Source organism: Capricornis sumatraensis, chromosome 1, assembly GCF_032405125.1.
Source record: "Capricornis sumatraensis isolate serow.1 chromosome 1, serow.2, whole genome shotgun sequence".
NCBI classification, from domain to species: Eukaryota; Metazoa; Chordata; class Mammalia; order Artiodactyla; family Bovidae; genus Capricornis; species Capricornis sumatraensis.
In genome coordinates, this window is record NC_091069.1 from 183,949,194 (window position 1) to 183,976,190 (window position 26,997).

At 38.7% G+C, this 26,997-nt stretch overlaps 1 protein-coding gene across 4 annotated transcripts in view; it reads right to left on the minus strand.

Moving 5' to 3' along the window:
• TP63 (tumor protein p63) overlaps positions 1–26,997 on the minus strand; it is a 262,441-nt gene that overhangs the window by 150,850 nt on the left and 84,594 nt on the right. For all 4 annotated transcript variants that reach the window (XM_068976082.1, XM_068976073.1, XM_068976092.1 and 1 more), the window contains exons 2-3: positions 13,096–13,224; positions 12,189–12,321 (exon numbers count right to left, since the gene is read on the minus strand). In XM_068976082.1, the coding sequence (XP_068832183.1) occupies positions 12,189–12,321; positions 13,096–13,224 (262 nt within the window). The remainder of the gene's footprint in view (positions 1–12,188; positions 12,322–13,095; positions 13,225–26,997) is intronic.

A 26,997-nucleotide genomic window follows, 5' to 3' on the forward strand; every position in this document is an offset into this window, starting at 1 on the left:
TCAGTATGTCTGATTACAAATCTTATGCTGTCTCCAGGGGATCTTCCCAACCCAGGGATTGAACCCAGGTCTCCTGTATTACAGGTGAATTCTTTATCACCTGCTGCTGCTGCTGCTAAGTTGCTTCAGTCGTGTCCGACTCTGTGAGACTCCAGAGATGGCAACCCACCAGGCTCCACCGTCCCTGGGATTCTCCAGGCGAGAACATTGGAGTGGGTTGCCATTTCCTTCTCCAATGCATGAAAGTGAAAAGTCAAAGTGAAGTCACTCAGTTGTGTCTGACCCTCAGCGACCCCATGGACTGCAGCCTTCCAGGCTCCTCCATCCATGGGATTTTCCAGGCAAGAGTAGTGGAGTGGGGTGCCATTGCCTTCTCTGACCTGAGCCACCAGGAAAGCCCAAGAAAGGTGGATTGGGTAGCCAATCCCTTCTCCAGGGGAATCTTCCTGACCTAGGGATGGAACCGGGCTCCCCTGCACTGCAGCTGAGCTACCAGGGAAGCCCCAGTGAATACTGGACTGGGTTGCCAATGCCCTCCTCCAGGGGCTCTTCTGAACCCAGGGATCAAACCCTTGTCTCTTGTGCCTCCAGCACTGGCAGGCAGATTCTTTACCACTAGCGCCACCTGGGAAACCCCTCTATAAATCTAAAGTAAGTAATAAATTATAAAGCCCTATATTAAACATCAGGTAGTCAGTCATCAAAGGGAAAAATAAAAGCCATTGTTTAAATCTGTCTGCACTTAACTCTACTGGCTTTCTAGAAGACCAGAATAGGCGGGGGGGGGGGGGGGGGGGGGAAGTGAGTGGGAATAGGAGGAGGCAGGAACCCGGGAAAGGCGCAAGGGGATGTGTAGGAGGAACACTAGGAGGATGGTGGTGAGGGCCGCTCTGGAAGTCTGAAGGAGATCAAGTAGGAAGAGAATGGAAGGGAAATAGCTTGATGTGAGCTCTTGACATTAATGTCAGACTTAGAGCTGGGTGACATTGTGCATCTCTGGTACCTAAGAGACACAGACACATAGAAAATTACTGCTGTTTGTATTGTATAGCCTTTCTACATTTTGAGCCAGGAGAAGATGTGTAAGGAAGAAGATTTAGAATGCTTGTGTGACTCATGTAGCAATGTACCCAGCCCCTGGCAGCTTGACTGGAGTGACTTACTTAAAAATGTTTTGTTCACACAGTATGTTCTTAACATGTATAACAAATGAATTTATTAAATGAAGACAAAAATATTGGCCTATCAAAGACTATTTTGATACAATTCTATAATGTTGGAAAATAACTGCAGATGTTGTTCAAATTGAGTTATATGAGTCAATGTGTATGTGTGTGTGTGTGTGTTTCTGTGTGTGCATGTGTGTGTGTGTAAAGTCGGAGGGAGGAAATGATGAGGGAGGCATGGAGGGAATGTTTATAAACTTTTGTTCAATAAAAATTCATCAAATGAAAGTTCTGATGTGGTTTATGATTCTGCTTAGAAAATGCAAGTATTTCTTTTTCTTTGAAAAAAAAATCATTCTGATGAATTAAAGGGTGCATGGAATTCTTTATTTTTTTCTGATACTATCCAATCAGAACTATAATTTTGATACAAAGGAAGAACAATTTCAATGATAAATATCCTGTTCAATAAAACAAACTATTTTCTTGAGTTCTTTAAAATGTATTTGACAGTTGAAAGTAAAAATTACACCACTGTCTGAGGTAGCATTCAAGATATATAGACGTAATATATATATGAAAACTATAACATCATGGGAAATGTTATGAAATCAATGTTATGGTAAATTTTCTGCATTCCGTTTGAAGTGGTAAAATGTTAATTCTCAATAGACAGTGAAAATTATGAATAATTCAATCTCTAGAGCAATAACTAAAAACTATTCAAAGAGATAGAGCCAGACCAAAATAGAACAATTAAAAAAAAATACTAAAAACAGGTCAAATAATCTAAATGGTAGCGGAAAAAGAAAAACGGAACAAAGGACAAATAAATAAACATTAGAAGAGATCAAAGATCTCAATTCAGTAACATAAATGTTCAATAGAAACAACTTAAAAAGAAGAGCAAAATAAACCCAAAGAAGCAGAAGAAAATAAAGTAAGATCAAAAATCATGAAGTTAAAAGCAGAAAGACAACAGAGAATAACCAAAAAGACGAAAAGCTGAGCTGGTTCTTTGAAAGATTGATACAACTGATAAGTCTCTAAAAAGATAGAGAAACAGAGAACACAAATTACCAATATTAGAAATGAAACAAGAAGATATTACAGATCCCACAGATGTTGAAAGGGTAATAAGGGACTATACCAAACAATTCTGCACATATAAATTCAAAAACTTTGAATTTAACCAGTTCCCCTGTGGTTTATGAAAACTTAGCCAAGGTCTAATAGATCATTCAATAGTCCTATAACTGCTAAAGACACTAAATTTGTAATGAAAGAACCCTCCAAAAATTAAACATTCAGGCCCAGATGGTTTTAATAGAAAATTCACCAAACAATAAGAAATAACATCAGCTCTACATAATCTTTCTCAGAATATAAAGGATGCCTCTCACAAAGCACAGGTAGAAAAATCACACTGAGGTTCATGAGCAATAGGATTGCCAAGATGAAAATGATCACACATCCTAACTAGTAATACCATCTTTCAATGTGGGCTTATCTTCATGGGCTTTAAACTGCAGTTTCTATCTAGCACAGTCCAAAAATTTTAAAGTATAAAGAATTCTACCTGGTTGTACCATTTTGGATATTACAAACAATGATGCAATGAAGCTTTCATTTATGTGTGTGTATGTATGTGTTCTTATATATACTTATGTACATGTTTTAAATCATTTCATAGAAAAATAGTCTAAAAAGGGCATTTACAGACCAAAGGGCAAGTACATTGAAAATTAAATAAAAGAGAATGGGAAAATTGCCATCCAAATTTATACTTCTGCTAGAAGTAAAAGGACTGTTTCCCAACAACCTTACCAGCACTGGATATCAATCATTTAAATTTTTGTTGATCAAATGGATGAATAAACTCATTGTTTCAACTCACCATTTTTTTTATTACTAGAAAAGTTGAACATTTTATGTCTATTAAATACCTCTGAACTACTTACACTCTTTGCTAAAGGGGGAGATTCATCTTTCTCTTATTTTTTTGATCTGGGCCAAGCAGCTTGTAGGATCTTAGTTCCCTGACCAGGGATTGAACCCATTCCTCATGCAGTGGAAGAGTGGAATCCTATCCACTGGACTGTCAGGGCTTTGCAGAAACATGGCCGAGAGGAGCTACCCCATGCCTGAGGTCAGGGGCGGCAGCCCAGAGGAACAACCCCACGTCCAAGGAGCAGCGGCTGCGCAAGTGCAGGAGGGCTGAGAGGAGCTATTCCACGTTCAAGGTCAGGAGGGGTGGACCTGAGGAGACACCCCTCATCAAAGGTAAGGGCAGTGGCTGCACTTTGCTGGAGCAGCCGTGAAGAGATACCCCACGTCCAAGGTAGGAGAAACTCAAGTAAGATGGTAGGTGTTGCAAGAGGGCATCAGAGGGCAGACACACTGAAACCATACTCACAGAAAACTAGCCAATCTGATCACATGGACCACAGCCTTGTCTAACTCAATGAAATTAAGCCATACCATGTGGGGCCACGCAAGATGGGTAGGTCATGGTGGAGAGGTCTGACAGAATGTGGTCCACTGGAGAAGGGAATGGCAAATCACTTCAGTACTCTTGCCTTGAGAACCCCATGAACAGTAGGAAAAGGCAAAATGATAGGATACTGAAAGAGGAACTCCCCAAGTCGGTAGGTGCCCAATATGCTACTGGAGATCAGTGGAGAAATAACTCCAGAAAGAATGAAGGGATGGAGCCAAAGCAAAAACAATACCCAGCTGTGGATGTGACTGGTGATTGAAGCAAGTTCCGATGCTGTAAAGAGCAATATTGCGTAGGAACCTGGAATGTTAGGTCCATGCATCAAGGCAAATTGGAAGTGGTCAAACAGGAGATGGCAAGAGTGAACGTCAAAATTCTAGGAATCAGTGAAGTAAAATAGACTGGAGTGAGTGAATTTAACTCAGATGACCATTGTATCTACTACTGTGGGCAGGAATCCCTTAGAAGACATGGAGTAGCCTTCATGATCAACAAAAGAGTCCAAAATGCAGTACTTGGATGCCATCTCAAAAACGACAGAATGATCTCTGTTCATTTCCAAGGCAAACCATTCAATATCACATTAATCCAAGCCTATACTCCAACCAGTAACGCTGAAGAAGCTGAAGTTGAACGGTTCTATGAAGACCTACAAGACCTTTTAGAACTAACACCGAAAAAAGCTGTCCTTTTCATTATAGGGGACTGGAATGCAAAAGTAGGAAGTCAAGAAACACCTGGAGTAACAGGCAAATTTGGTCTTGGAATAGGGAATGAAGCCGGGAAAAGGCTAATAGCGTTTTGCCAAGAGAACGCACTGGTCATAGCGAACACCCTCTCCCAACAACACAAGAGAAGACTCTACACATGAACATCACCAGATGGTCAACACCGAAATCAGATTGATTATATTCTTTGCAGGCAAAGATGGAGAAGCTCTATACAGCAGAAACAAGACCAGGAGCTGACTGTGGCTGAGATCATGAGCTCCTTATTGCCAAATTCAGACTTAAATTGAAAAAAGTAGGGAAAACCACTAGGCCATTCAGGTATGACCTAAATCAGATTCCTTATGATTATACAGTGGAAGTGAGAAATAGATTTAAGAGACTAGATCTGATAGAGTGCTTGATGAACTATGGACTGAGGTTCACGACATTGTATATGAGACAGGAACAAGACCATCCCCATGGAAAAGAAATGCAAAAAGGCAAAATGGCTGTCTGGGGAGGCCTTACAAATAGCTGTGAAAAGAAGAGAAGGGAAAAGCAAAGGAGAAAATGAACGATATAAGCATATGAATGCAGAGTTCCAAAGAATAGCAAGGAGACATAAGAAAGCCTTCCTCAGTGATCAATGCAAAGAAATAGAGGAAAACAACAGAATGGGAAAGACTAGAGATCTCTCAAGAAAATTAGATATACCAAAGGAACATGTCACGCAAAGATGGGCTCGATAAAGGACAGAAATGGTATGGACCTAACAGAAGCAGAAGATATTAAGAAGAGGTGGCAAGAATACACAGAAGAACTATACAAAAAAGAGCTTCACAATCAAGATAATCACGGTGGTGTGATCACTCACCTGAAGCCAGACATTCTGGAATGTGAAGTCAAGTGGGTGTTAGAAAGCATCACTATGAACAAAGCTAGTGGAGGTGATGGAATTCCAGTTGAGCTATTTCAAATCCTGAAAGATGATGCTGTGAAAGTGCTGCATGCAATATGCCAGCACATTTGGAAAACTCAGCAGTGGCCACAAGACTGGAAAAGGTCAGTTTTCATTCCAGTCCCAAAGAAAGACAATGCCAAAGAATGCTCAAACTACTGCACAACTGCACTCATCTCACATGCTAGTAAAGTAATGCTCAAAATTCTCCATGCCAGGCTTCAGCAATACATGAACTGTGAACTTCCAGATGTTCAAGCTGGTTTTAGAAAAGGCAGAGGAACCAGAGATCAAATTGCCAACATCTGCTAGATTATCAAAAAAGCAAGAGAGTTCCAGAAAAACATCTGTTTCTGCTTTACTGACTATGCCAAAGCCTTTGACTGTGTGGATCACACAATAAACTGTGGAAAATTCTTCAAGAGATGGGAATACCAGACCACCTGACCTGCCTCTTGAGAAACCTGTATGCAGGTCAGGAAGCAACAGTTAGAACTGGACATGGAACAACAGACTGGTTCCAAATAGGAAAAGGAGTATGTCAAGGCTGTATGTCGTCACCCTGCTTATTTAACTTCTATGCAGAGTACATCATGAGAAATGCTGGGCTGGCAGAAGCACAAGCTGGAATCAAGATTGCTGGGAGAAATATCTATAACCTCAGATATGCAGATGATACCACCCTTATGGCAGAAAGTGAAGAGGAACTCAAAAGCCTCGTGATGAAAGTGAAAGAGCAGAGTGAAAAAGTTGGCTTAAAGCTCAACATTCAGAAAACGAAGATCATGGCATCCGGTCCCATCACTTCATGGGAAATAGATGGGGAAACAGTGGAAATGGTGTCAGACTATTTTTTTGGGTTCCAAAATCACTACAGATGCTGATTGCTTACTCCTTGGAAGAAAAGTTATGACCAACCTAGACGGCATATTGAAAAGCAGAGACATTACTTTGCCAACAAATGTCCATCTAGTCAAGGCTATGGTTTTTCCAGTGGTCATGTATGGATGTGAGAGTTGGGACTATGAAGAAAGCTGAGTGCTGAAGAATTGATGCTTTTGAACTGTGGTGTTGGGGAAGACTCTTGAGAGTCCCTTGGACTGCAAGGAGATCCAACCAGTCCATTCTAAAGGAGATCAGTCCTAGGTGTTCTTTGGAAGGACTGATGCTGAAGCTGAAACTCCAATACTTTGGCCACATGGTGCGAAGAATTGACTCATTGGAAAAGACTCTGATGCTGGGAGGGATTGGGGGCAGGAAGAGAAGGGGATGACAGAGGATGAGATGGCTGGATGGCATCACTGACTTGATGGACATGAGTTTGGGTGAACTCTTGGAGTTGGTGATGGACAGGGAGGCCTGGCGTGCTGCAATTCATGGGGTCGCAAAAAGTTGGACACAACTGAGCGACTGAACTGAACTTAAATATATATATATATATTTATATATTTATACATATATATCTGAGTACTTTTCAAAAGTGATTTTGTACACACTTGCCTTCCTGCTATATTCTGGTCTTCTCAAGGCTAGAGACCATGATTTTTTCAGCTGTATTACAAAGAACATAGCATATATAGGAAAGCAAATTCTAAAGAAATATATATGGCTAGGTCTAGTATATATAATCTATTTGAAATCTGATGTAATATTGGGTTGTAGAAGATACAGGGTATTATGCTATGTGCTGGGGCCTGTACTGTGGTTAGTTGCTCAGGCATGTCTGACTCTTTGCAACCCCAAGGACTGTAGCCCACCAAGCTCTTCTGTCCATGGGGATTCTTTAGGCAAGAATGCTGGAGTGGGTTGCCATGCCCTTCTCCAGGTTGCTGTGGCCTATGTCTTTCCAAACACAAAAGCATTATCTGTTTGTGGTATGTAGTGTTGAAGACTCTTCATTTATAACCGAATGCTCTAATAACAATTTACAAAAATGGATAGTCCTATGTATAATATGGTCTTTGGAATCCAGATGAATAAATCATGCATGTGTGCAGGATAAGCCACTTCAGTTGTGTCCAACCTTTTGGATCCTATGGACTGGGGCCTGCCAGGCTCCTCTGTCTAAGGGATTCTCCAGGCAAGAATACTGGAATAGGTTGCCGTACCTTCTTCCAGGAGGTCTTCCCAACCCAGGGATTGAACCCACATCCCTTTACTTCCACTGCATTTTGGCAGGCCTGTTCTTTACCACTAGTGTCACCTGGGAAGCCCTGGAACAAATCATGGTCTTAGATAATAATTTCTAAACATCCCTAGGGAGAAACCCAATTCAACTAAACAGGGTTTTCTTCAAAGTACAAAGACTAAAGAAATGCAAAAGTAAATGTCATATAGTTTCCCATCCATCATTCCAGGAAAACCTTTAAGTGTCGATATCATTATCTACCTCTTAACGACATGACAGGCATGCTTAGACAGTTTATAAATAAGGCAAAGCTGAGATATAAAGTAATACAATAGACAAGAGAATGAAGAACTAATAAGGATCTTGAAAGCATAGCCTAAATTATAACACTTTTTTGAGAAATCTCATTCAATTCATTTGTTAATCCAATGTAGTTCATTCTTCAGTGACACTAAAATCATCCTAATGAAGAAGGCACATATTCTCTGCAAGTCAAGTTCTCTTTGTTCATAATAAGAGCAAAATATTATGACTCCACTTCATGACTAGTTTTTAAGGTGAAGGTAGTTTTAAAAATCAATAAAAATGTGATGACATTCTCAATTTCAAGAGTTTTGTCCTTGATAATCTGACAAGTAATTTCATGTTCACAGATTCATATTTCTTGCATAGTGAGAAAATGTTTGGCATGGATCCCAAATGTTTTTTATTATATGCAAGAGAAAAGCAATTTATGTGCAGAGTTTTGTAACTATTTAGCTATTAACCTATACACAAAAAAGTGAAAATATGCTATCAAGTAATGAACTTAAAGAGCTTCACACCAGTTGCAACTGGCTCTCAGTTTAGAAGGATAAGGAATCTCAGTGGATATTAGTTATTACTTTCTAAACCAGAGCACCAGTTACTATTACATCCTGAGCTAGTCCACCATTTTGTCATTCATTTAGCTAAGGACTACCATTGTTATCTAGTCTTACCCACGTGGCCTCCTCACATGGATGCCTATGAAGATGTTGGAATGGTCCTAAGTCAAGGGAAAACCCAGGATTCATGCAGAACTATACTTTAATAGCAAGGCCTCAGTTCTTTGGAGAGAAAACAGAAAGACCACAGAGAAGCAAATGTATGTAGTAAGTTCAGTCTCTACTTGCACATTCCCTTTCAATACCGTTGTTTCCAAATGATTTGTTTCCCATTCTGGCAAAACTCCATTTCATTTTGTTTTCCAGTTTTTCCTAAATCACTTCAATTCTCTGTTCCTTGCAAATATTTCTATTCTGCTCTTGTATCCTGATTTCTTGTTACCTTCAATCGGACACATTTAATTTCAAGCTCTAAGCTGCTGGTGAGTGACAGCAGCACTCTGTTTCATTATTCCTAGTTAGCAGCGGTGTCCTGTGCCTGCCTCCCCAGAGAAGAGAAAGGTATGGAGACTCTCTACTGTATGGCTATCTCTTGGTGGAAGAGTGGAGGTTTTCCCACACAGGTAAACCTCAATCTCATAGAAACAGAGGTACTCAAGTAGAAACAGAGGCCAGATTCTACTCAAATGCAATACCGTAGAAAAAGAATAAGAAAAGATTGCATCCAATAATGTGGGCAAAATACTGACACTGCTGATGACTATGCATATCATCCCGATTTATTAAATTTAATTGATTTTTAATTATTAGTTCTATCAAAACAATGATAATAATTTCTAACTCAGGAAGTTCCAGAAAGGATTAAATAAAATATTAGATGTGTTAACCATCATCTGATATTGAAGCCTAAGAAAATTTGTAATTCAGACATCTAAGGGGTACATTTAAATCACTTTCAAATGGAATACTGTCAGTTTCAATGAGCACCAGCATAAATGAGCATCAACAAAAATCAATTAAAAAGAATCAACATCAGGCATATAGATTTATAGCTGATGCTCAGGAAAAAAATTTTGAATATAAATGAATAATCCTTTCAAACTTTTCTTAAATAATAATAACCTAAAAAACAAGGCAGTGCCTTCTTAGCTAAATAAGACACGGCCACAAGAGCAATGAATTTCCTTGCCTTTCTCTCCTTCCTCCTTACCCTCTTAGAAGATCACTGTATAACTTAGCTGATTCTTCCTTAGATACTCCACTAGGTTTTCTCCAAAGTTTCCTTTAGCTCTTTTGTAAAAGCACCAAAAGTAAAAGTGTTGTTTGCTCAATTATGTCTGACTCTTTGTGACCCCAGAGACTGTAGCCTGCCAGGACCTTCTGTCCATGGAATTCTCCAGGCAAGAATACTGGAGTGGGTAGCCATTCCCTTCTCCAGGGGATCTCCCCAACCCCGGGATCAAACCAGGGTCTCCTGCATTGCAGGAGGATTCTTTATTGTCTGAGCCATCAGGGAAGCCCCCAAAGCACCATATGAACTTTAAATGACTGAATCTTTCTAACTCAAATGGCGAATCTGAGTACTTTCAAACAGAAGTGGGGAAACAGTGGAGGTAAAGGAGCGCAACGCTTTTTATACTGATCTACTGTAATCAGAATGGAAGGAACACAAGAGAAGGACAGGACAGAAAGTTTTGCTGTTGTGAATGTTGAAGCAGAGAATGGTTCCCTGATTGGTGGTATTCTAGAACTTTGCTACCCCATACACTACCAACTAGCTGCACGAAACAATTTAAATTTAAATTAACTAAAGTTACAATTAACTAAAGTTACAAATATGGCTCATTTGCACTAGCCATATTTCACATGCCCAGTGGATTCACATGGCTAATGGCTACTGTGTTGAACAATAGAAATATAGGACATTATAGTCATTGAAAAAAAAAAATCTTTTGGACAGGGCTATCTTAAAGAGAACATTTTACCTTTTTAGATAACTTTCAAGTCTCATTATTATGACTTTAAAAATTCCTGAGAGCCTACTATGGGAAAGCATGGCAAAAACAAAACAAAACAAAACTGTGCATGACAAAATATGACACTGGTCCCCTTTAGAGATAGAGAAAGAAATAATATATAATATTAATATTATATAATAAGTCTTATGACTAAAATTATACCTAGATTGCTTCTGTAGAATGATCTCTAATTCAGACTGGTAGAGAACAGTGATATGGAATCTTTTCCTAAAGAAGGTAAGGCAAGCTTGATGTTGAGGGATGGATAGGAAATGGCTAGATACAAGGAGGAAAAAATGAGATATTCTCAAGGAGAAAATGTCTAACAGCAAAGGAGAAACAGCATGGTACATTAAAAAACCATGTGCTTCAGTATGTGAGAAGATAAATAATAACAGGAACTGTAAATGAAAATACTTCATTCTGCATTTTAAATTAAATAACTTTGACTTGCTTTTATGAGAAACAGAAAATCCCTGCCTGGAGAGAATGTAAGAGGACACAGAGCACCAACCTAGGCAAACCTATCAGTGTAAAAGGTGATATTATTCAATGAATTGGGACTATCCTAATTTCTAAATCACTGTTAAATCAGAATTTATATATTTATAAATATTTATGCTTAATTATCATACATTCCCAAGCTTTGAATTACTTAACCTTGGATTTACCGAGCAGTTTCTTTTCACTAGCTCAAGGATAATTGAGAACTGAATCCATATTAAGATGGAATAGGCCAACGAAGAAGTGTATTTTTCATTTATCAATTTGGTGACAAAATATCAGTGTATTTGTAAAATTACAACTTTCTATTTTTGGCCATTTTCTCTCCTTTTTCCCCCACCTCCTCTACTTCCAATATTAAAAAGTACAATCTATATAAAAAAGTATGCAGTGAGAATTCCAGTAAAATCTTACACTGAATCAGAAAGGCAAGGGTATACCAAAACACCTTTCATCTGTACCACCACTCCTTCAAATGAAGTTACCTGGTAATCGTCCCCACCTCCAAAAGAGAAAGGCACGGTACATTATAAGGCGCTCTGTTTAATTACAGCAGCAGACACTCTATGACACCCCACCCTCTTTCTAGCTCTTTTAGTTTCTATTTTTCCACAGATTTTTGTTTGCTTTTATACAGGAAAAGCAGTAGGGCTTGTGGGATGAATGAATGATTTTAAAAAAGAAAACACACCAGTTGGCATAATGGATTGCACAAATACAAGAAAGTTCACCTAAGTACCTCAGTAAAATGTTTTACTATCCTTAACCTGTATACTCCTTAGCTGCCAGGGAGGTGTGTATATGTAAGTTCTTACCATTTTATAACTGAGATTTAAGGTCATGAGTGACCCGGTGGTGAAGTTAAAAGAAAAATAGACAGCCTATTTTAGATACTAGCTTCTTTCCTCTTCCTCTATTACCAGGTACTTGAATCTGTGTATTTGTGTAGAATTTACTTCATCCTCCTTCATTTAAAAAGGATAATTCTACAAGAAAGGCAGTTTGCCATAGAAGAAAGTGCTTTGGATACAATTCAGGACTTGACTTTGGTTCTGTCTCCACCAGCTGTGAAACACTGGGAGGAGCAATTCAGATAAAGAATGCAAGGAATTAACTCCAATCCCCTTCTCCACACCATGGAAACATATACATTATGCAGAGATGAGGCAGACTCAGAACCCACAGCTCTTAATTCTTTCTCTGCTGACCACAATGACTCTCTTTCCAATGGCCTTGACCATTCAGAGTCACCTGCTTTTTTATGTGACATGGAAGAGGCATAACAGAGAAGTGGATAGCATGGCCCACAGATTTAAAGGGGAAGCCCATGCCACTCACCCACATGGGGTCACTCAGGTCCGAGTCCTGCATGCGAATACAGTCCATGCTAATCTCAATCTTGTTTGTTGCACCATTTTCTGATGGTTCATCCACAAAGTTCAAGTCAATGGGCTGAACTGAACAGATGGGTCTGCCACAAAGGAAAACAAAAGTGTGTTAGGTGTGGAAAGGGACTAACACACACTCATTCAGTTGGTAACAATGAGCTCCTTTTGCTTTAAAGTTGGCAAAGCTCATTGGTTGGAGTCAGAAACTCTCATCATGAATTCTGGCTCAAATACTTACCAGATGTAAAACCTCTGGCATTCCAAATCTAAGCTCCATTTGTAAAGTAAAAATCACTGCCCTCATCAAAGAATCACTAGGTGGAACACAGAATAGAAGGAACGAGTCAGAGATGTATTCTAATCGTATGGGTCCCCAATACTCTGATATTGTTTCATCTTTCCCTTAATTTACTTAGGTGCCCCAGCCTAATCTTAAGGAGATAATTATCCTTTTCCTAGCAAGGTATAATGAACAATAAAGTGTTTTACTTTCTCAGAGATTATTTACAATATAAAAGTATATGAGAGTCTTTAACCCAAAGGAATGAATTTGACTATCAGAGAGTCATTGGGGAAATTATTTTGGGTTAGGTAGGCGAGTCCTTCTGATCCTCCAAAATTATACCACCTTGGAACAATAATGATTTTCTGGTGTTGAAAACTGAATAAATCTGTGCTAAATTTTGAACACAGAGATGCTATTGGAGAGAATAATTTTTTCCCAATAATATCACCTGATTTTTATTGATTCTAAAAACATGCCTTCATAAGCAGTACTTCGACTGCTTATAGGTACTACCACTACCTATTTATAACAATTCACGTAAAACAGCTTTTTTTGCTTATTTGATACTTACTGTTCCAGAAAATCCCAGATGTGCTGGAAAACCTCTGGACTGAGGAATTCATTTGTCTGTGTGCTCTGGGACATAGTGGATCGGTAATAACTTTCTTTCCAAGAGAAATGGGCTGGGGTTTCTACAAACCTTAAAAGGATAAAAAATGAAACTAGGGTTACAGTTTCTATATTAATGAGACAGAATATTAAAATTAAAACAGTCAATCAAAAAGTTGAGTGAGTGAAGTTTCAAAAACATGTAGGTATACACAGCAAATTTTACAAGTTAAGCAACTGGTATCTCTTCAGGCAGTGGCAAGGATCCCATTTTGCCATTAAAATCAGGCAATCGAGTCTTCTATCAAAGCTCTATTTCTTAACTAGAAAAGTTACACTCTGCACCTTCACTATCCAAAATCTACATTCTGCAGATTTCAAAAAGAAAATAAACATTCCCTCACTAAGCCTGACAGTGAGTCTAACCTATTATTAAGCCCATTTCACAAATGTCTTAATTGATTATCTGCCCATTTAGCCTCCAGCAAGTAAAAAGAAAAATCAGAAAATAAAAATGAGTTTAGAAATCTTAAATTTTACCCTCAGCATAATCACCCCTCTCATAACTACCATCTTAACATCAGGCCCAGGGACAATAAATTCAAACTTTTGAATTCAATTTTTTTTTTTTTTATCACCAGTTACACTTCTTAATGTATACGTGGGTGGTTTTTAATTGGAGTGTAGAATTCTGTGTCAGACCAAGGGATAAGCAAACATCTGAATACACCACAAATGAATGGTATTTCTATTTGCTTCATTTTGTTATAGGGTCCTCAAGTTTGCTTTTACTTAAAGAAAAAAAAAGAAAGAAAGAAAACTTGATCCTTATACATGTGAAGGAAAACATCAGCTTTCTCAGGTGATATAGTCTCCAAATCTGCATTCTATCTGCATATCTCACCTAAAACATATATGATTCATTGTGATTATCAGTAGACTAATTTTACTCCGGGATGAACTTAGCTAAGGTCTTAATCATTACTGTTTGTATAATAAAGAGTTAAAGAAATAGTAGGATAGTCAATCATCTTAAATTTGCAAATGAATGCTTTAAGTCTAGTTATATAGCAGAAGATAATAAGATTAGTTGATGGTTTTCAAGCTTACAGAGAGGCACATTCATTTACTAAAGTCAGATATACAGAGAACATCTATTATTTGTCAGTAAATTAATGGGCACTGGAAATAAAAGTAAATAAGACTGTTTCACCCACTAAAAGGTCCTGGTAAAGAAGTTAAAACAGGGGGGAAATCTCTAATAAATGTGATAAAATGTGCATAACACTGTAAAAGTACAACGATGACATACACCATCACATCTGATAGATCAAGGAAAAAGCCTTAAATGATGAGAAGAAATTAGTCAGGCCAGATAAGGACTAAAGTTATAGAGTGAGCAGTATGTGACTCTATTAGCCTAGCGTAAAAATTTGGGGCCGAGAATGCCAGGAGATAAGGGTGGAAAGCAACATGTTGTGACATGTTGTTTCAAAAGCTTAAATTCTTCTGGTGAGTGTTGAAGAATTTTGTAAGATCTTTTTAAGCAAACTTTATATTTTGAAATAATTATAGTCACATACAGTTATAATAAAAAATAAAGAGCATATCCATGTACCAGTTACCCAATTTTCCCCAATGGGAAGTAACATCTTACAAAACTGTCATATAATATCACAACTAGAATATTGACATTGATATGATCTTATTCAGAAATTCTAATATTATTGTACTTTCCTTTGTATCTGTGTGTGTGTATTCATTTATATACAAGTTTTTTAAATCACATACATAGGTTAATATAGCCATCTCTACAGTATTAAAGGATTTGAAGCATGAGTTTGACACAGAATATGTCTTACATTGATCAATCTGAAAGTTGTATGGAGGAAGGATTTATAGCTTATCGGTTTATGGACAAAGTTATTTATGAGGTTGTTGTATAAGTCCAGATAAGACAGCAGGATGATAGAAGGGAGGGTGGAGAAGGTGGGGACAATTTCAATAATTAGTGAAAAGGTTAAATCAGATATTGTTTATATTACTGATGGAAGAAGAAGCAATAGTAGAGGCAAAGATGACTTCAAGTTTCCAACCTTACTGAACTCAGTGGTTGATGATTCCATTAACTAAACCAATGAATACAGTTGGAATATCTGGCTTGGAAGGAAAGGAGAGATGATGAGTTCCATCTTAGCATGTTAAGTTTGAGGTACCAACGGGATATATTAAAAGTGTAGCACACAGTTGAATAAACCTTAAACTTATGGGAGAGAAACAGGCCAGAAGTTTAGAAACAGAAATCCTCATCATAGGGTGAAAATAATCCATGAGAACAGATGCAGTAACATAGGCAGAGCAGGTACAATGAGTACGAAAGTTGACCTGATGGAGGTGGAAATAAGAGTGGCTATGAAAGTTTACAGTGTTCCTCATGGGCCCATCCAGAAAATCTGTCTATAATTAGAAGAGCATCTGAAAATCCAATATCTTTACATCAAAAGAGTACATTCATTTTTTTTTTTAATTTCTTTTGGGGAAAGAATCCAGACTTGGTTTATATACTCCCAACTAGTCAGTAGAAAAGAAGTTAAGTTTAATAAATCTAATGCTGACTGAGAGTTAAGATCTCACCCACAGGTAACACTTTTGAATATGTTTATGTTCCTTCAAATAAGACAGAAGGGGAAGGAAGTGGAGAAAATAAAAACAACTCCTAAGCAGTGAAAGAAATGGAGGTAAACAAATGTATGAATTATTCAAACTCCAAAATGTAAATAAACTGTCACATGGATTATCCTGTACATGGACCCACAAGCACATCCCTGATATCCAAACACTTTAACACCATGATTGGTATCCTGACAGCCAGGTGAGTACTAGAAGGTAAACCCAGCAGCACGAAGAAGATTCTCAGTGATGTTCAGTGTGACATTTAATATGAAAATTAGTACAAGTTTTTTCTTAAAGGTGGCAGAAATGTAGATATAGTTTCTAAGAGACTGACAGTTACCATAACCTAGATCTTAAATAACAGACAGTATGGGGCTGACTCAAAAAGAAGAAAGGAGCATAGATGGAAGTTAGACACTGTCACTCCCCTCGGAAGAAGAGAGAAAAAATATCATTGACTCCATAGTCACTTAGGATTTCTACTGCTTTTACTATTTCTACATGGAAGTCCTGGATTATCTCATGCTTACTCTGATATTCCTTTGTTTCATATTTTCCCTTTAGTTTCTCTTTGATTTCAAAAAAGACCTTCCCTGTATCTCTGATGTTACAGCTAACCAGCTCCATCCCCTTGAAAATGCCCCTCAGTTGTGTGAGCTTCAGTTTTCTTGAATGTTACATAAAGAGCATCATCTCTACTCTGCTGGCTTTCAAACGCCTGCCCAGTCCTCAGTGCTCTCCAGCCCACAGCGGATTTTCTGGTTGCTTATTTGAAATAAAATATTTCTTTAAATATTCTTGGCCTCTTGTTGCATCTCGCAAATGCTAGCTTTTTACTTGTGTAACAAATATGACAAAGAATTTTAAATAATTGAAGACTAAGCCTCCTCCTTGAAAGAAAAGTTGTGACCAACCTAGATAGCATATTCAAAAGCAGAGACATTACTTTGCTGACTAAGGTGCATCTAGTCAAGGCTATGGTTTTTTCAGTGGTCATGTATGGATGTGAGAGTTGGACTGTGAAGAAGGCTGAGCGCCAAAGAATTGATGCGTTTGAACTGTGGTGTTGGAGAAGATGCTTGAGAGTCCCTTGGACTGCAAGATCTAACCAGTCCATTCTGAAGGAGATCAGCCCTGGGATTTCTTTGGAAGGAATGATGCTAAAGCTGAAACTCCAGTACTTTGGCCACCTCATGCGAAGAGTTGACTCATTGGAAAAGACTCTGATGCTGGGAGGGGGTGGGGGCAGGAGGAGAAGGGGACGACCAAGGATGAGATGGCTGGATGGCATCACGGAGTCGATGGACATGAGTCTGAGTGAACTCCGGTAGTTGGTGATGGACAGGGAGGTCTGGCGTGCTGTGATTCATGGGATCGCAAAGAGTCAGACACGACTGAGCGACTGAACTGAACTGAAGCCTAGATCTCTCAACTTTTCAGTTTGATAGTTCCTTGAGGTTAGAGTGGAATGAACATGGGTATTGGAATAAGACAGACTTGGGTTCAAATCTCTGTTTTCCTATTGACATTCTATGAAGCCATGGCCATGCTACTTACTATTTTTGTACCATACATTTTTCAGCTATGCTTCCTTCACAGAGTGGTTGAAGGCCTTACTTGAAAGTTTTACCTATAGAAAATGTGTTATACATTTTTGTTTACACAAGCAATGATTGTATTTACATAATCAATACACTGATTCTATTAAATACTATATAATTTGTATCCAGAAAATACTTACTTAACTAAGCTACCTAAATAGTGTATTTGAAAGGTTTGTTAAAGTTGCAAAAGTGTCACACAGACGTATTGATAATTGCATTAAACTGGAATCATCCCTCATTTCAATTCAGTTCAAATCTTGCATTCTGTATCTGTATCCTTGGACCAAATCAACACCTCTATCACCTCTCACTTTCTTCTAGGTCATCTTTGTCTCAGGCTTGCAACATTAAATTGGGCGCTTCCTCCCTCACAGCCTCAAGCATCAAGAGGGCTTTATTTAAAATGATGAGTGTGGGGTGTGGTATAGATTGGTGGTTATCAAATTATTTCATGAAACCCTAGGTGCCTCAGCATACTCATATATGTAAAGAAATGGCCATATCAGTAGATCTCCAGAAACATACTTGTCCTTAATACAATGAAGTTTGACTTTTGTCTGTTTTCCATGTACTAGGGCTCTGAGCAAGATTTCATTTGAAGAAAGGATTCTGTTTAAAAAAAAAAAATCAAGTGTCTAGGTTTAAGGATCTCCAGGGTCTCTCTTCTGCAAACCCAGTATTGATTTCCATTTGTGAATAAACACACAACATATTTTTCAGAGAAAGGAAGGGAAGTGATCATCTGGTATCAGGAAGAATGAAGTAATTCCTACCTATCTTCCAATGTTTTGCCTTTGGGTGAAATCTTTGTATTAATTCAGGGCTTCCCTGGTGGCTCAGTGATAAAGAATCTGCCTGCCAATCAATTCTGGAGATGCGGGTTCAATCCCTTGGTTTTGATTGGCCTCAGGAGCAGTCCAAATCACAAAATTTCTTTTATATTTTTAGTTCAGAAACATTCCCCTGCTTTCAGTTTACTCTGCTATTATCATTATTAATTGTCATGCTAAATTTTAAGGATGCTGAAGAGCACCTTGATGTCTTTTAGTAAACTGCCTCTTTATTGAACCCAATAGTGTCCAAGAGCCCTGGAGGAGTAAATTTATTCAAATACTTGAGGTAAACTCATTTCCTGGAAGCCACCTGCATAATCTAAAGCAGGCCCATTAAGAACTTTTTTTTGGAAGGAAATATTTTCTTTTCAACTTCATTTTGAAAAATGACCAGTCTGTTCCTTCTCTTAAAGTTAAACCCATCTTCCAGCTTCACTTTTGACAAACAGGCTTGAATGGATAAGGGGAAAGGGTGGGAGAGATAATTTAGGAGTTTGGGATTAACATACATACACTACTACATATAAAATAGATAACCACCAAAAGAACCTACTGTATAGCATGCCCCAACCCCCAAATTCTCTCATTAGAGTTAGTGTATCTAATGTCAATTCACCAGTTTTTAACTCTGAGGTGATCTTCCCTCTCTTAAGTACTGAATCTTCTAAGATGCATATTTTGTGCCCTTCTTTTAATCATAGGCATTTGCTGCCTTAAAGGTAAGTTTTCTCTGATTTATAGATAGAAAGCTTTTCTTATACTACCAATTCCCACTGAACTTTCTTCCTACCTTCATTTCACTTGTCAGAATTCTCTTCTAACCTGCATATGATCATCAGTCTTTCCCAGACAGCATTTTTATCAGGTCACTTTTCCCTGACTCAGAATTTGCAGTCACTCATCTTTGTGCCCTAGACAAAATCTAATCAGCTCTGGCCCATCATTCTCTTTATTCTTTTGAGAAGACCCTCTTTTCTAAAATATTCAGCTAGCTGCATTCTACATCTTGCTTGTTTTCAGCCAAGAATCTTTTCAGATCATGATCTCTTGTATTCCACTATCTTCCCACAAGCTTTACTATTTACATTTACCAACATTCAGTAGAAAACTCAGCTCAGAAGGGTTACTGCAACAGACTGAATGTTTGTGTTTATCCCAAAATCCGTATGTTGAAACTTATTGGAGGTGAGGTCTTGGGAGGTAATTAGGTAATGATGGTAAAGTCCTCATGAATGGGATTAGTTCCCTTAAAAAGAGGCTCCACAGAGTTCTCTTGCCCCTTTCACTACGTGGTGAAGTTAGCAGTCTATGAACAAGGAAGTGAGACCACATCAGACATCGAACCTGCTGGTGCCTTGATCTTGGACTTACCAGATCCCAGAAGTGTGAGAAATAAATTTCTGTTGTTGATAAGCCATTTGGTGGTATTTTGTTATAGCTGCTGGATGGGTTAAGCCAGTGACAATATTTTTTTTTTTTGTTTGAGTTCATTTCCTCAATTTGGCAAACTTCAAGTACTCTCTCTTTAGTTAATCCTTTTATAATTTACTCATGTTGAAATGGCATTGCCCCAGTTAACAAGTAAGGAACTGGAAGTCAAGAACCATGTTATTAATTTCCTAGTTCTTTACAACACAGAGTTGTAGAACAACAATAACAATGACAACAAAAAAATTGGAAAGGACTTTATTTCTCAGCATCTATACTTTCTATAAATGAGGATTCACAGGGGTTTTATTGATAGTCCCATATGAGTATAAAGGTCTAGAAGGACTGTGGGGAAATTGAATCAGAGGAATTTTCTTAATATTGAGGAATGCACTAGATTGAATTTAGACAAATAAATTCAATAAAATCATTCTATGAACTTCTATATATTTTTTTTCAATCACTTATCTGCAACTGTATTATATATTTAATTGGTCTACTGACAGTTCTCCATCAGAATACAAAGTCACTGGGAGCAACCATTGCTTTGTTCGCTTCTACATCCCCAGAACCTATTACAGCATCTGGAAATATAGGCTTCCACTGCTTTCTGAAAATATCTCATTCCTATGAAACCTTTCATAAGGTTTCATAAGCAAAGAATATCCTTTCCTTTCTGAAAGTTCTTGTTATGCCACTTCGCCATTACTAAAGAACTATGTTAGTATTGGTTTTCATGAAAGAAATCTAAAGACTTTTTTTTTTTTTTGCTTTTAAGAGAAAAGCTATAGGGACTTTCCTGGTGGTCCAGTGGCTAAAACTCCATGCTCCCAATGCCAGGGGCCCACGTTCAGTACCTGGTCAGGGAACTAGACCCTGCATGCTGCAACAAAGACCCAGAGTAGACAAATAAATTAACAACCAAAAATATTTTTAAGAAAATAAAAAAAGTCATTGCCATACTGATGTAGGTTATTTTTGTACCCCTCGCCTACCACTTCCCCCAAATTCCTAATATTTTAATGTTGGTTAATGCCTTAGCTCTACTTGAGAGATGTGAGAAAATTATAGTTATGAATGAGTAAGAAACTTCCACATTATAGTCTCCCAAGACAGAAAAATGCATGAATATGTTTTTGTATCCCTATAAGCACCAGAATTCCTGATGAATGAATGAATGACCTTGGTTCATGCAAACTAGCATAGTTAGTATACAAATACAAATCAGATTGACTCTGAAGTCTTCACTCTTTATGACAAATCACAGAGATTTCTAAAGGAGGAAAGTGGATGTTTTGTAGCAATACAAGAGACAGAAAAAAAATTAAAACCAAGAATGGAAACAAAGAGATGAGTATATCCTCAGAAGCCCCTGAGGACTTTGCTGTAATGATACAACCCAGTGAATAAGGTTTTCAGTGGTAATTCTGAGTCATCAAGCATTTTCATGGCACATACTTTCTTGGTTTGGTCTGACTCTTATGACTCCGTGGACTGTTGCCTGCCAGGCTCCTCTGTCCATTGGATTCTCCTGGCAAGAATACTGGAGTGGGTTGCCATTTCCTTCTCCAGGGCACCTTCCCAACCCAGGAATCAAACCCAGGTCTCCTGCATTGCAAGCAGATTCTTCACCAACTGAGCTATGAGGGAAGCCCTGTTCTTGGTTTAGAAGGACAGCAGAGTATGTATGCCTCATTTTCAGAAATATCTACATTACAATATAAAAAGGAAAAAATGCTATTTAAACAGTTTATCTAAAAAATGTACCTACATGGAATGACATATTTTCTAAGGGATCCTTGTAGATAAGTTTTGTTTTTTGCTAAATCATTGTGGCCCTTTGTGGTTCCTGTCTGATCAGGATCACATCTTTTGTTAGAGTCTAGTTTTTTATTTAGTTTCCATTGAGTTGTTCGAGATAAGAACATCATTTGTTTTAGTGTTTAGACTTTGTGGCTTCACAGTATAGCAGAGAATCTGGTACAAGGGTGGGGTGGGGGCCAAGTCAATACTTACTGAAGTAAGTTTTTGGAAAGTTGGAGTAAAAATAGCAATGCCAATATCTAGAGCAGAAATAATGGTTAATATTGGATTGCGTCTATGGACTAGGTACTCTGCAACATACTTGGCATATATTAATTTTCATAATATCATGTAAATACCAATATTACCCCATTTTCCAGATAGGAAAACTGAAACCTAGTCATGCTTTTCCTCAAGATCACATGGTAACTGGGAAGATGGCAACTCAACAGGTCTTAAGGATTTGACTTCAGAGGCTCTATTCTGTTATTTACAAAGTCAGTCATTTGGGGAAAGTTATTCAGCCTCTCTAAGCCTCAATTTCCATATCTGTCACAGTGAAAAGAGAAGAGTACCTATCTCTTATGGAGAGGGAAAGCCTCGGATACTGATTATAGGAAGTTATTCCACTTCCCCAAAATGGAAGTAAGTGCCAAACTTCATTGCTCTACAGACCTGTATTTGGAAAACACAGAGTCCCTGTCCATACCTCCAAGAGATTCTAGTTCAGATAATCTGGAGTGAGGTCCAGGAATCTACACTTTAACAAAACTGCACATGAAAACACACAGCTCTGCAATTCACCTGAAATCTATTCCGCTGCAGTTGTTATCAAAAATAGAGCACCTTGAGAAATCTGCATTTTCTCCAAATCTGAATCCTTAAATGGGTATTATGACAGTCTTATTCACTAGGATTTTTTTTATCACTTGAGTAAAACAGTATGGTATAATAATTATAATTACTGTTATAGAACACATATCACATGTTAGGCATTGTTCTAAATGTTTTACAGAGAGCAATGCTTATAATCTACCCAATTACCCATAATAAAGTGGACTATCATTATCCTCATTTTAGAGATGAGGGAACTGAGGCACACAGACAACTAGTAAGTTCCCCCAAAGATGCACACTTGATAAGAGAGGCAGCAGGCTCTGCAGGCTGTGCTATTTACCATTACACTGTGAGGACTCTACCAGGACAGAGGTCAAAAACTCAGCTTATAGGTGATCTTGGGCAAGTCTCTGACCCTCTATGGGATTTACAGTCCTCCTCTGTGAAGTGAGGAGGCTGACACTGATGATCTCTAAGGTCCTCTGGGTCCAAAATTATATTATTCATTCTGCAGGAGGCTTTTGACCTCGTTATCTGACGGACAAAGGCCTTAGAAATTCTGACTGTAAAACACTCCCACTTCTAGAACTGTCCCATTATTATCTCTACTTTACCTGTCAATTCAAAAAAACTTCCTTCTGAGTAATCTGTCCTTTGCCATTCCTTCTTGTTGAGGAAACCAAATATTCTTCAGCCCAGAGCCTGTAGATCTGTCTTTACAGTTTCCTTCGAAATCCTAAAGCCTTTGCTTAATCAGGCTAGCAGAGTGCTTCCACCTGAGTCCATTCGAACCTCATTACCCTCCCCAATAGGCCTCTAGTCTCTTGCTCTTTTTTCCTCTACTCTTGAGCAATGGCCCTCTTCTGGCCTAATTCATCCTCAGTAACATCTCTCCAAACTGTCCACCTTACCTCTCCACTTGTGTGCTGTTAGCCTATTCAAGGCTGAATCTTTCAGCCTTGTATTTCAGTCTTGTATTTCGCAAACTTGTTTACACAATAGAAGACATGAGATACTCAAAATATAGATGGATTGGCACTCCTGCAAACCAATTAAATCCAAATTCGGAACAGTGGAATCTGGCTAGGAGTACTATTTAAAAATTCAAGAGTTCCACAAGAGCTGCTAACAGGAGGCATTGGTTAAGAACCATTGGCGTCTAGCTCCAGGGATTCAACAGTGGGGAAAATAAGCAAATCATAATCACCTGGGCTGCTGGCTGACCCAGACTCCTAGAGAGGGAAGTCTGGACATGCAAAGCAAACAAGGGGACAGCCTACAGGAGGTACAGAGAAACTCCTTCATGAAGCAAAGTTCTAGCTGAACCTCTAAAGCAAAATGGTTCACTATGCTTTCTTCTCATCCATCTTCACAGAATAACCCAAAGCTCCTATTGCATCTTCCTCCAAATTAACATTTCTAATCATGAAGAGGAAAAAGCACTCAAGGGTAATATGCATATTATTTTTGTTGCTGTAGACTAACTGGCTGGGTAAGTTTGGGGGAAACCCCTTTTTCTTGCAAGTCTTGATTTTCCCCCATATGTAAAGGAAGGTTATTGGATTACTAGATAATCACCCAGCTTCCTTCCTATTTTATTATTCTACTGTTTTAAGGCCCCAACCCTATTGTTCCTTTACTATTTTACAACCAGGCCCAGTTTTGCTACATTCAGCTGACAGCAGACTTCGACACAGAGCTATTTCTGACCCTTGGGGAAGACTGCCCATTGCAAGTCAATGACAGGGCTGCAAAGACTTTGTGCCTCAAGTTCCTTCACTATGGAAAGAATCACTGCTGCCCCAACTTAGTTCAGGCCTCCCCTCCAGAAAAATTTTCCTTCTCTGTGCTCTCTGATGGCATCCCCATCTGACAACAATCACCTCCTTTGCTTCTGGGCCTCCCACTTCCTACAGGCAGCCTGCCTTCATGAATGTGACTTGGAGAGACCAACCTTGTCTATGGACAGGCCCTTTCTCTCCCCCTGCAGCTGCCCAGACCTACTTAGAAGGTGGTTACAGAGTGTGGCGGTTTTGCCAGGTGAGCCTTTGACATTTGCTTGCTTTGTCTTAGTGTGAGAGGGCCAAGTCTATGAGGAGGTGCTGCAATGGTGAATATGAAGCAGAGAAGTGGTAGTTGGAGTCTCTCCCTTTCCTCTCCCTGACCTCTTCCAGTCTTAGTGGAGGTGATGGAATTCCAGTTGAGCTGTTTCAAATCCTGAAAGATGATGCTGTGAAAGTGCTGCACTCAATATGCCAGCAAATTTGGAAAACTCAGCAGTGGCCACAGGACTGGAAAAGGTCAGTTCATTCCAATCCCAAAGAAAGGCAATGGCAAAGAATGCTCAAACTACCGCACAATTGACTCATTTCACACACTAGTAAAGTAATGCTCAAAATTCTCCAAGCCAGGCTTCAGCAATACATGAACTGTGAACTCCCTGATGTTCAAGCTGGTTTTAGAAAAGGCAGAGGAACCAGAGATCAAATTGCCAACATCTGCTGGATCATGGAAAAAGCACAAGAGTTCCAGAAAAATATCTATTTCTGCTTTATTGACTATGCCAGAGCCTTTGACTGTGTGGATCACAAGAAACTGTGGAAAATTCTGAAAGAGATGGGAATACCAGACCACCTGACCTGCCTCTTGAGAAATCTGTATGCAGGTCAGGAAGCAACAGTTAGAAGTGGACATGGAACAACAGATTGGTTCCAAATAGGAAAAGGAGTATGTCAAGGCTGTATATTGTCACCCTGCTTATTTAACTTATATGCAGAGTACATCATGAGAAACGCTGGACTGGAAGAAACACAAGCTGGAATCAAGATTGCCGGGAGAGATTATCAATAACCTCAGATATGCAGATGACACCACCCTTATGGCAGAAAGTGAAGAGGAACTCAAAAGCCTCTTGATGAAAGTGAAAGAGGAGAGTGAAAAAGTTGGCTTAAAGCTCAATATTCAGAAAACGAAGATCATGGCATCTGGTCCCATCACTTCATGGGAAATAGATGGGGAAACAGTGGAAACAGTGTCAGACTTTATTTTGGGGGGCTCCAATATCACTGCAGATGGTGACTGCAGCCATGAAATTAAAAGACGCTTGCTCCTTGGAAGAAAAATTATGACCAACCTAGATAGCATATTGAAAAGCAGAGACATTACTTTGCCAACTAAGGTCCGTCTAGTCAAGGCTATGGTTTTTCCTGTGGTCATGTATGGATGTGAGAGTTGGACTGTGAAGAAAGCTGAGTGCTGAAGAATTGATGCGTTTGAACTGTGGTGTTGGAGAAGACTCTTGAGAGTCTCTTGGACTCCTAGGAGATCCAACCAGTCCATTCTGAAGGAGATCAGTCCTGGGATTCCTTTGGAAGGAATGATGCTAAAGCTGAAGCTCCAGTACTTTGGCCACATCATGCGAAGAGTTGACTCATTGGAAAAGACTCTTATGCTAGGAGGGATTTGGGGCAGGAGGAGAAGGGGACGACAGAGGATGAGATGGCTGGATGGCATCACCGACTCGATGGACGTGAGTCTGAATGAACTCCAGGAGTTGGTGATGGACAAGGAGGCCTGGCGTGCTGCTATTCATGGGGTCGCAAAGAGTCGGACACGACTGAGTGACTGAACTGAACTGAACTGATACTGTATAAAGGAGTTGAAGGGAGAATGGCCTCTAAGGCTGTCTACAATGATACCCTTTCTGGGTACTGTGTATAAATATGTGTATTTTACAAATAATTGCAATAAGCTTATGTTAATAATGGTAATAAAAATCATACAGGTAATATTTGACTGGATTAAAAAAAAATAAAATCAGAAATGTTGATGGATTTTGACCTGGTTTTTAGTAGCCTAGATTTTCCTTCTTTGCCCTAGTTCTTACTTCTGAATTTGGGAATGGAAGAAGGAAAAAAAGGAAGCACTAACTAATTTAGCATGGGTAGTTTGATCAATCTGCAAAATAAAGTGCTCTTAGTCAGAGGAGACAGTGTTAAAAACGAAAACGTTGTAGTTTGAACTTGCTGGGGTAGGGGGATTTGGGATAGCAGAAAAGATGAATAGAGTGTAATATGTGAAAATGTGGGAAGAATAAAGAAGAAGGGAACTTGCCATTCAAGGTTATGGATTGTGTCTTCTTTAATATCCTTCTAGAGACAAAGAATAAATGAGAATTTTAAGAAATGAAATGAATAAAAATTCTTTTAAGTTCTACTTGATGACCTTGTGCTTCTTAAATGACATCCCACTTAGAGATCAAATCCAGGCTGGTCATAGACACAAATAAAAGGAATGAAAGTGATATTAAAGGCATTTATCTAAATTTCAGGAAAGATTTCAAAAACAGTAAGAAAAGAAGAGGCCGTAGAAAAGAAATTCCATAGAAAAAGACTCTCAGAGGAAATTTTACTTAAGAAAAATGGAAGTGTCTCATCTACAAAAGAGGTCTATAAACTACTATCTACAAATCTACCATTGCCTGTTTCTGTAAATGAAGGTTTTGGAGCAGAGCCCTGTTTAGGTGCAATATATGGACAATGTCACACCACTCTGCCAGAGCTCTGAAGTTGTGACAGAGGCTGTGGGGCCTGCAAGGCTGCCAATATTTACTATTTGACCCTTTACAAGAAAATTTTGCTGACCCAGACCTACAAAATAAAATTTTAACTGCATAATCCTCAATAC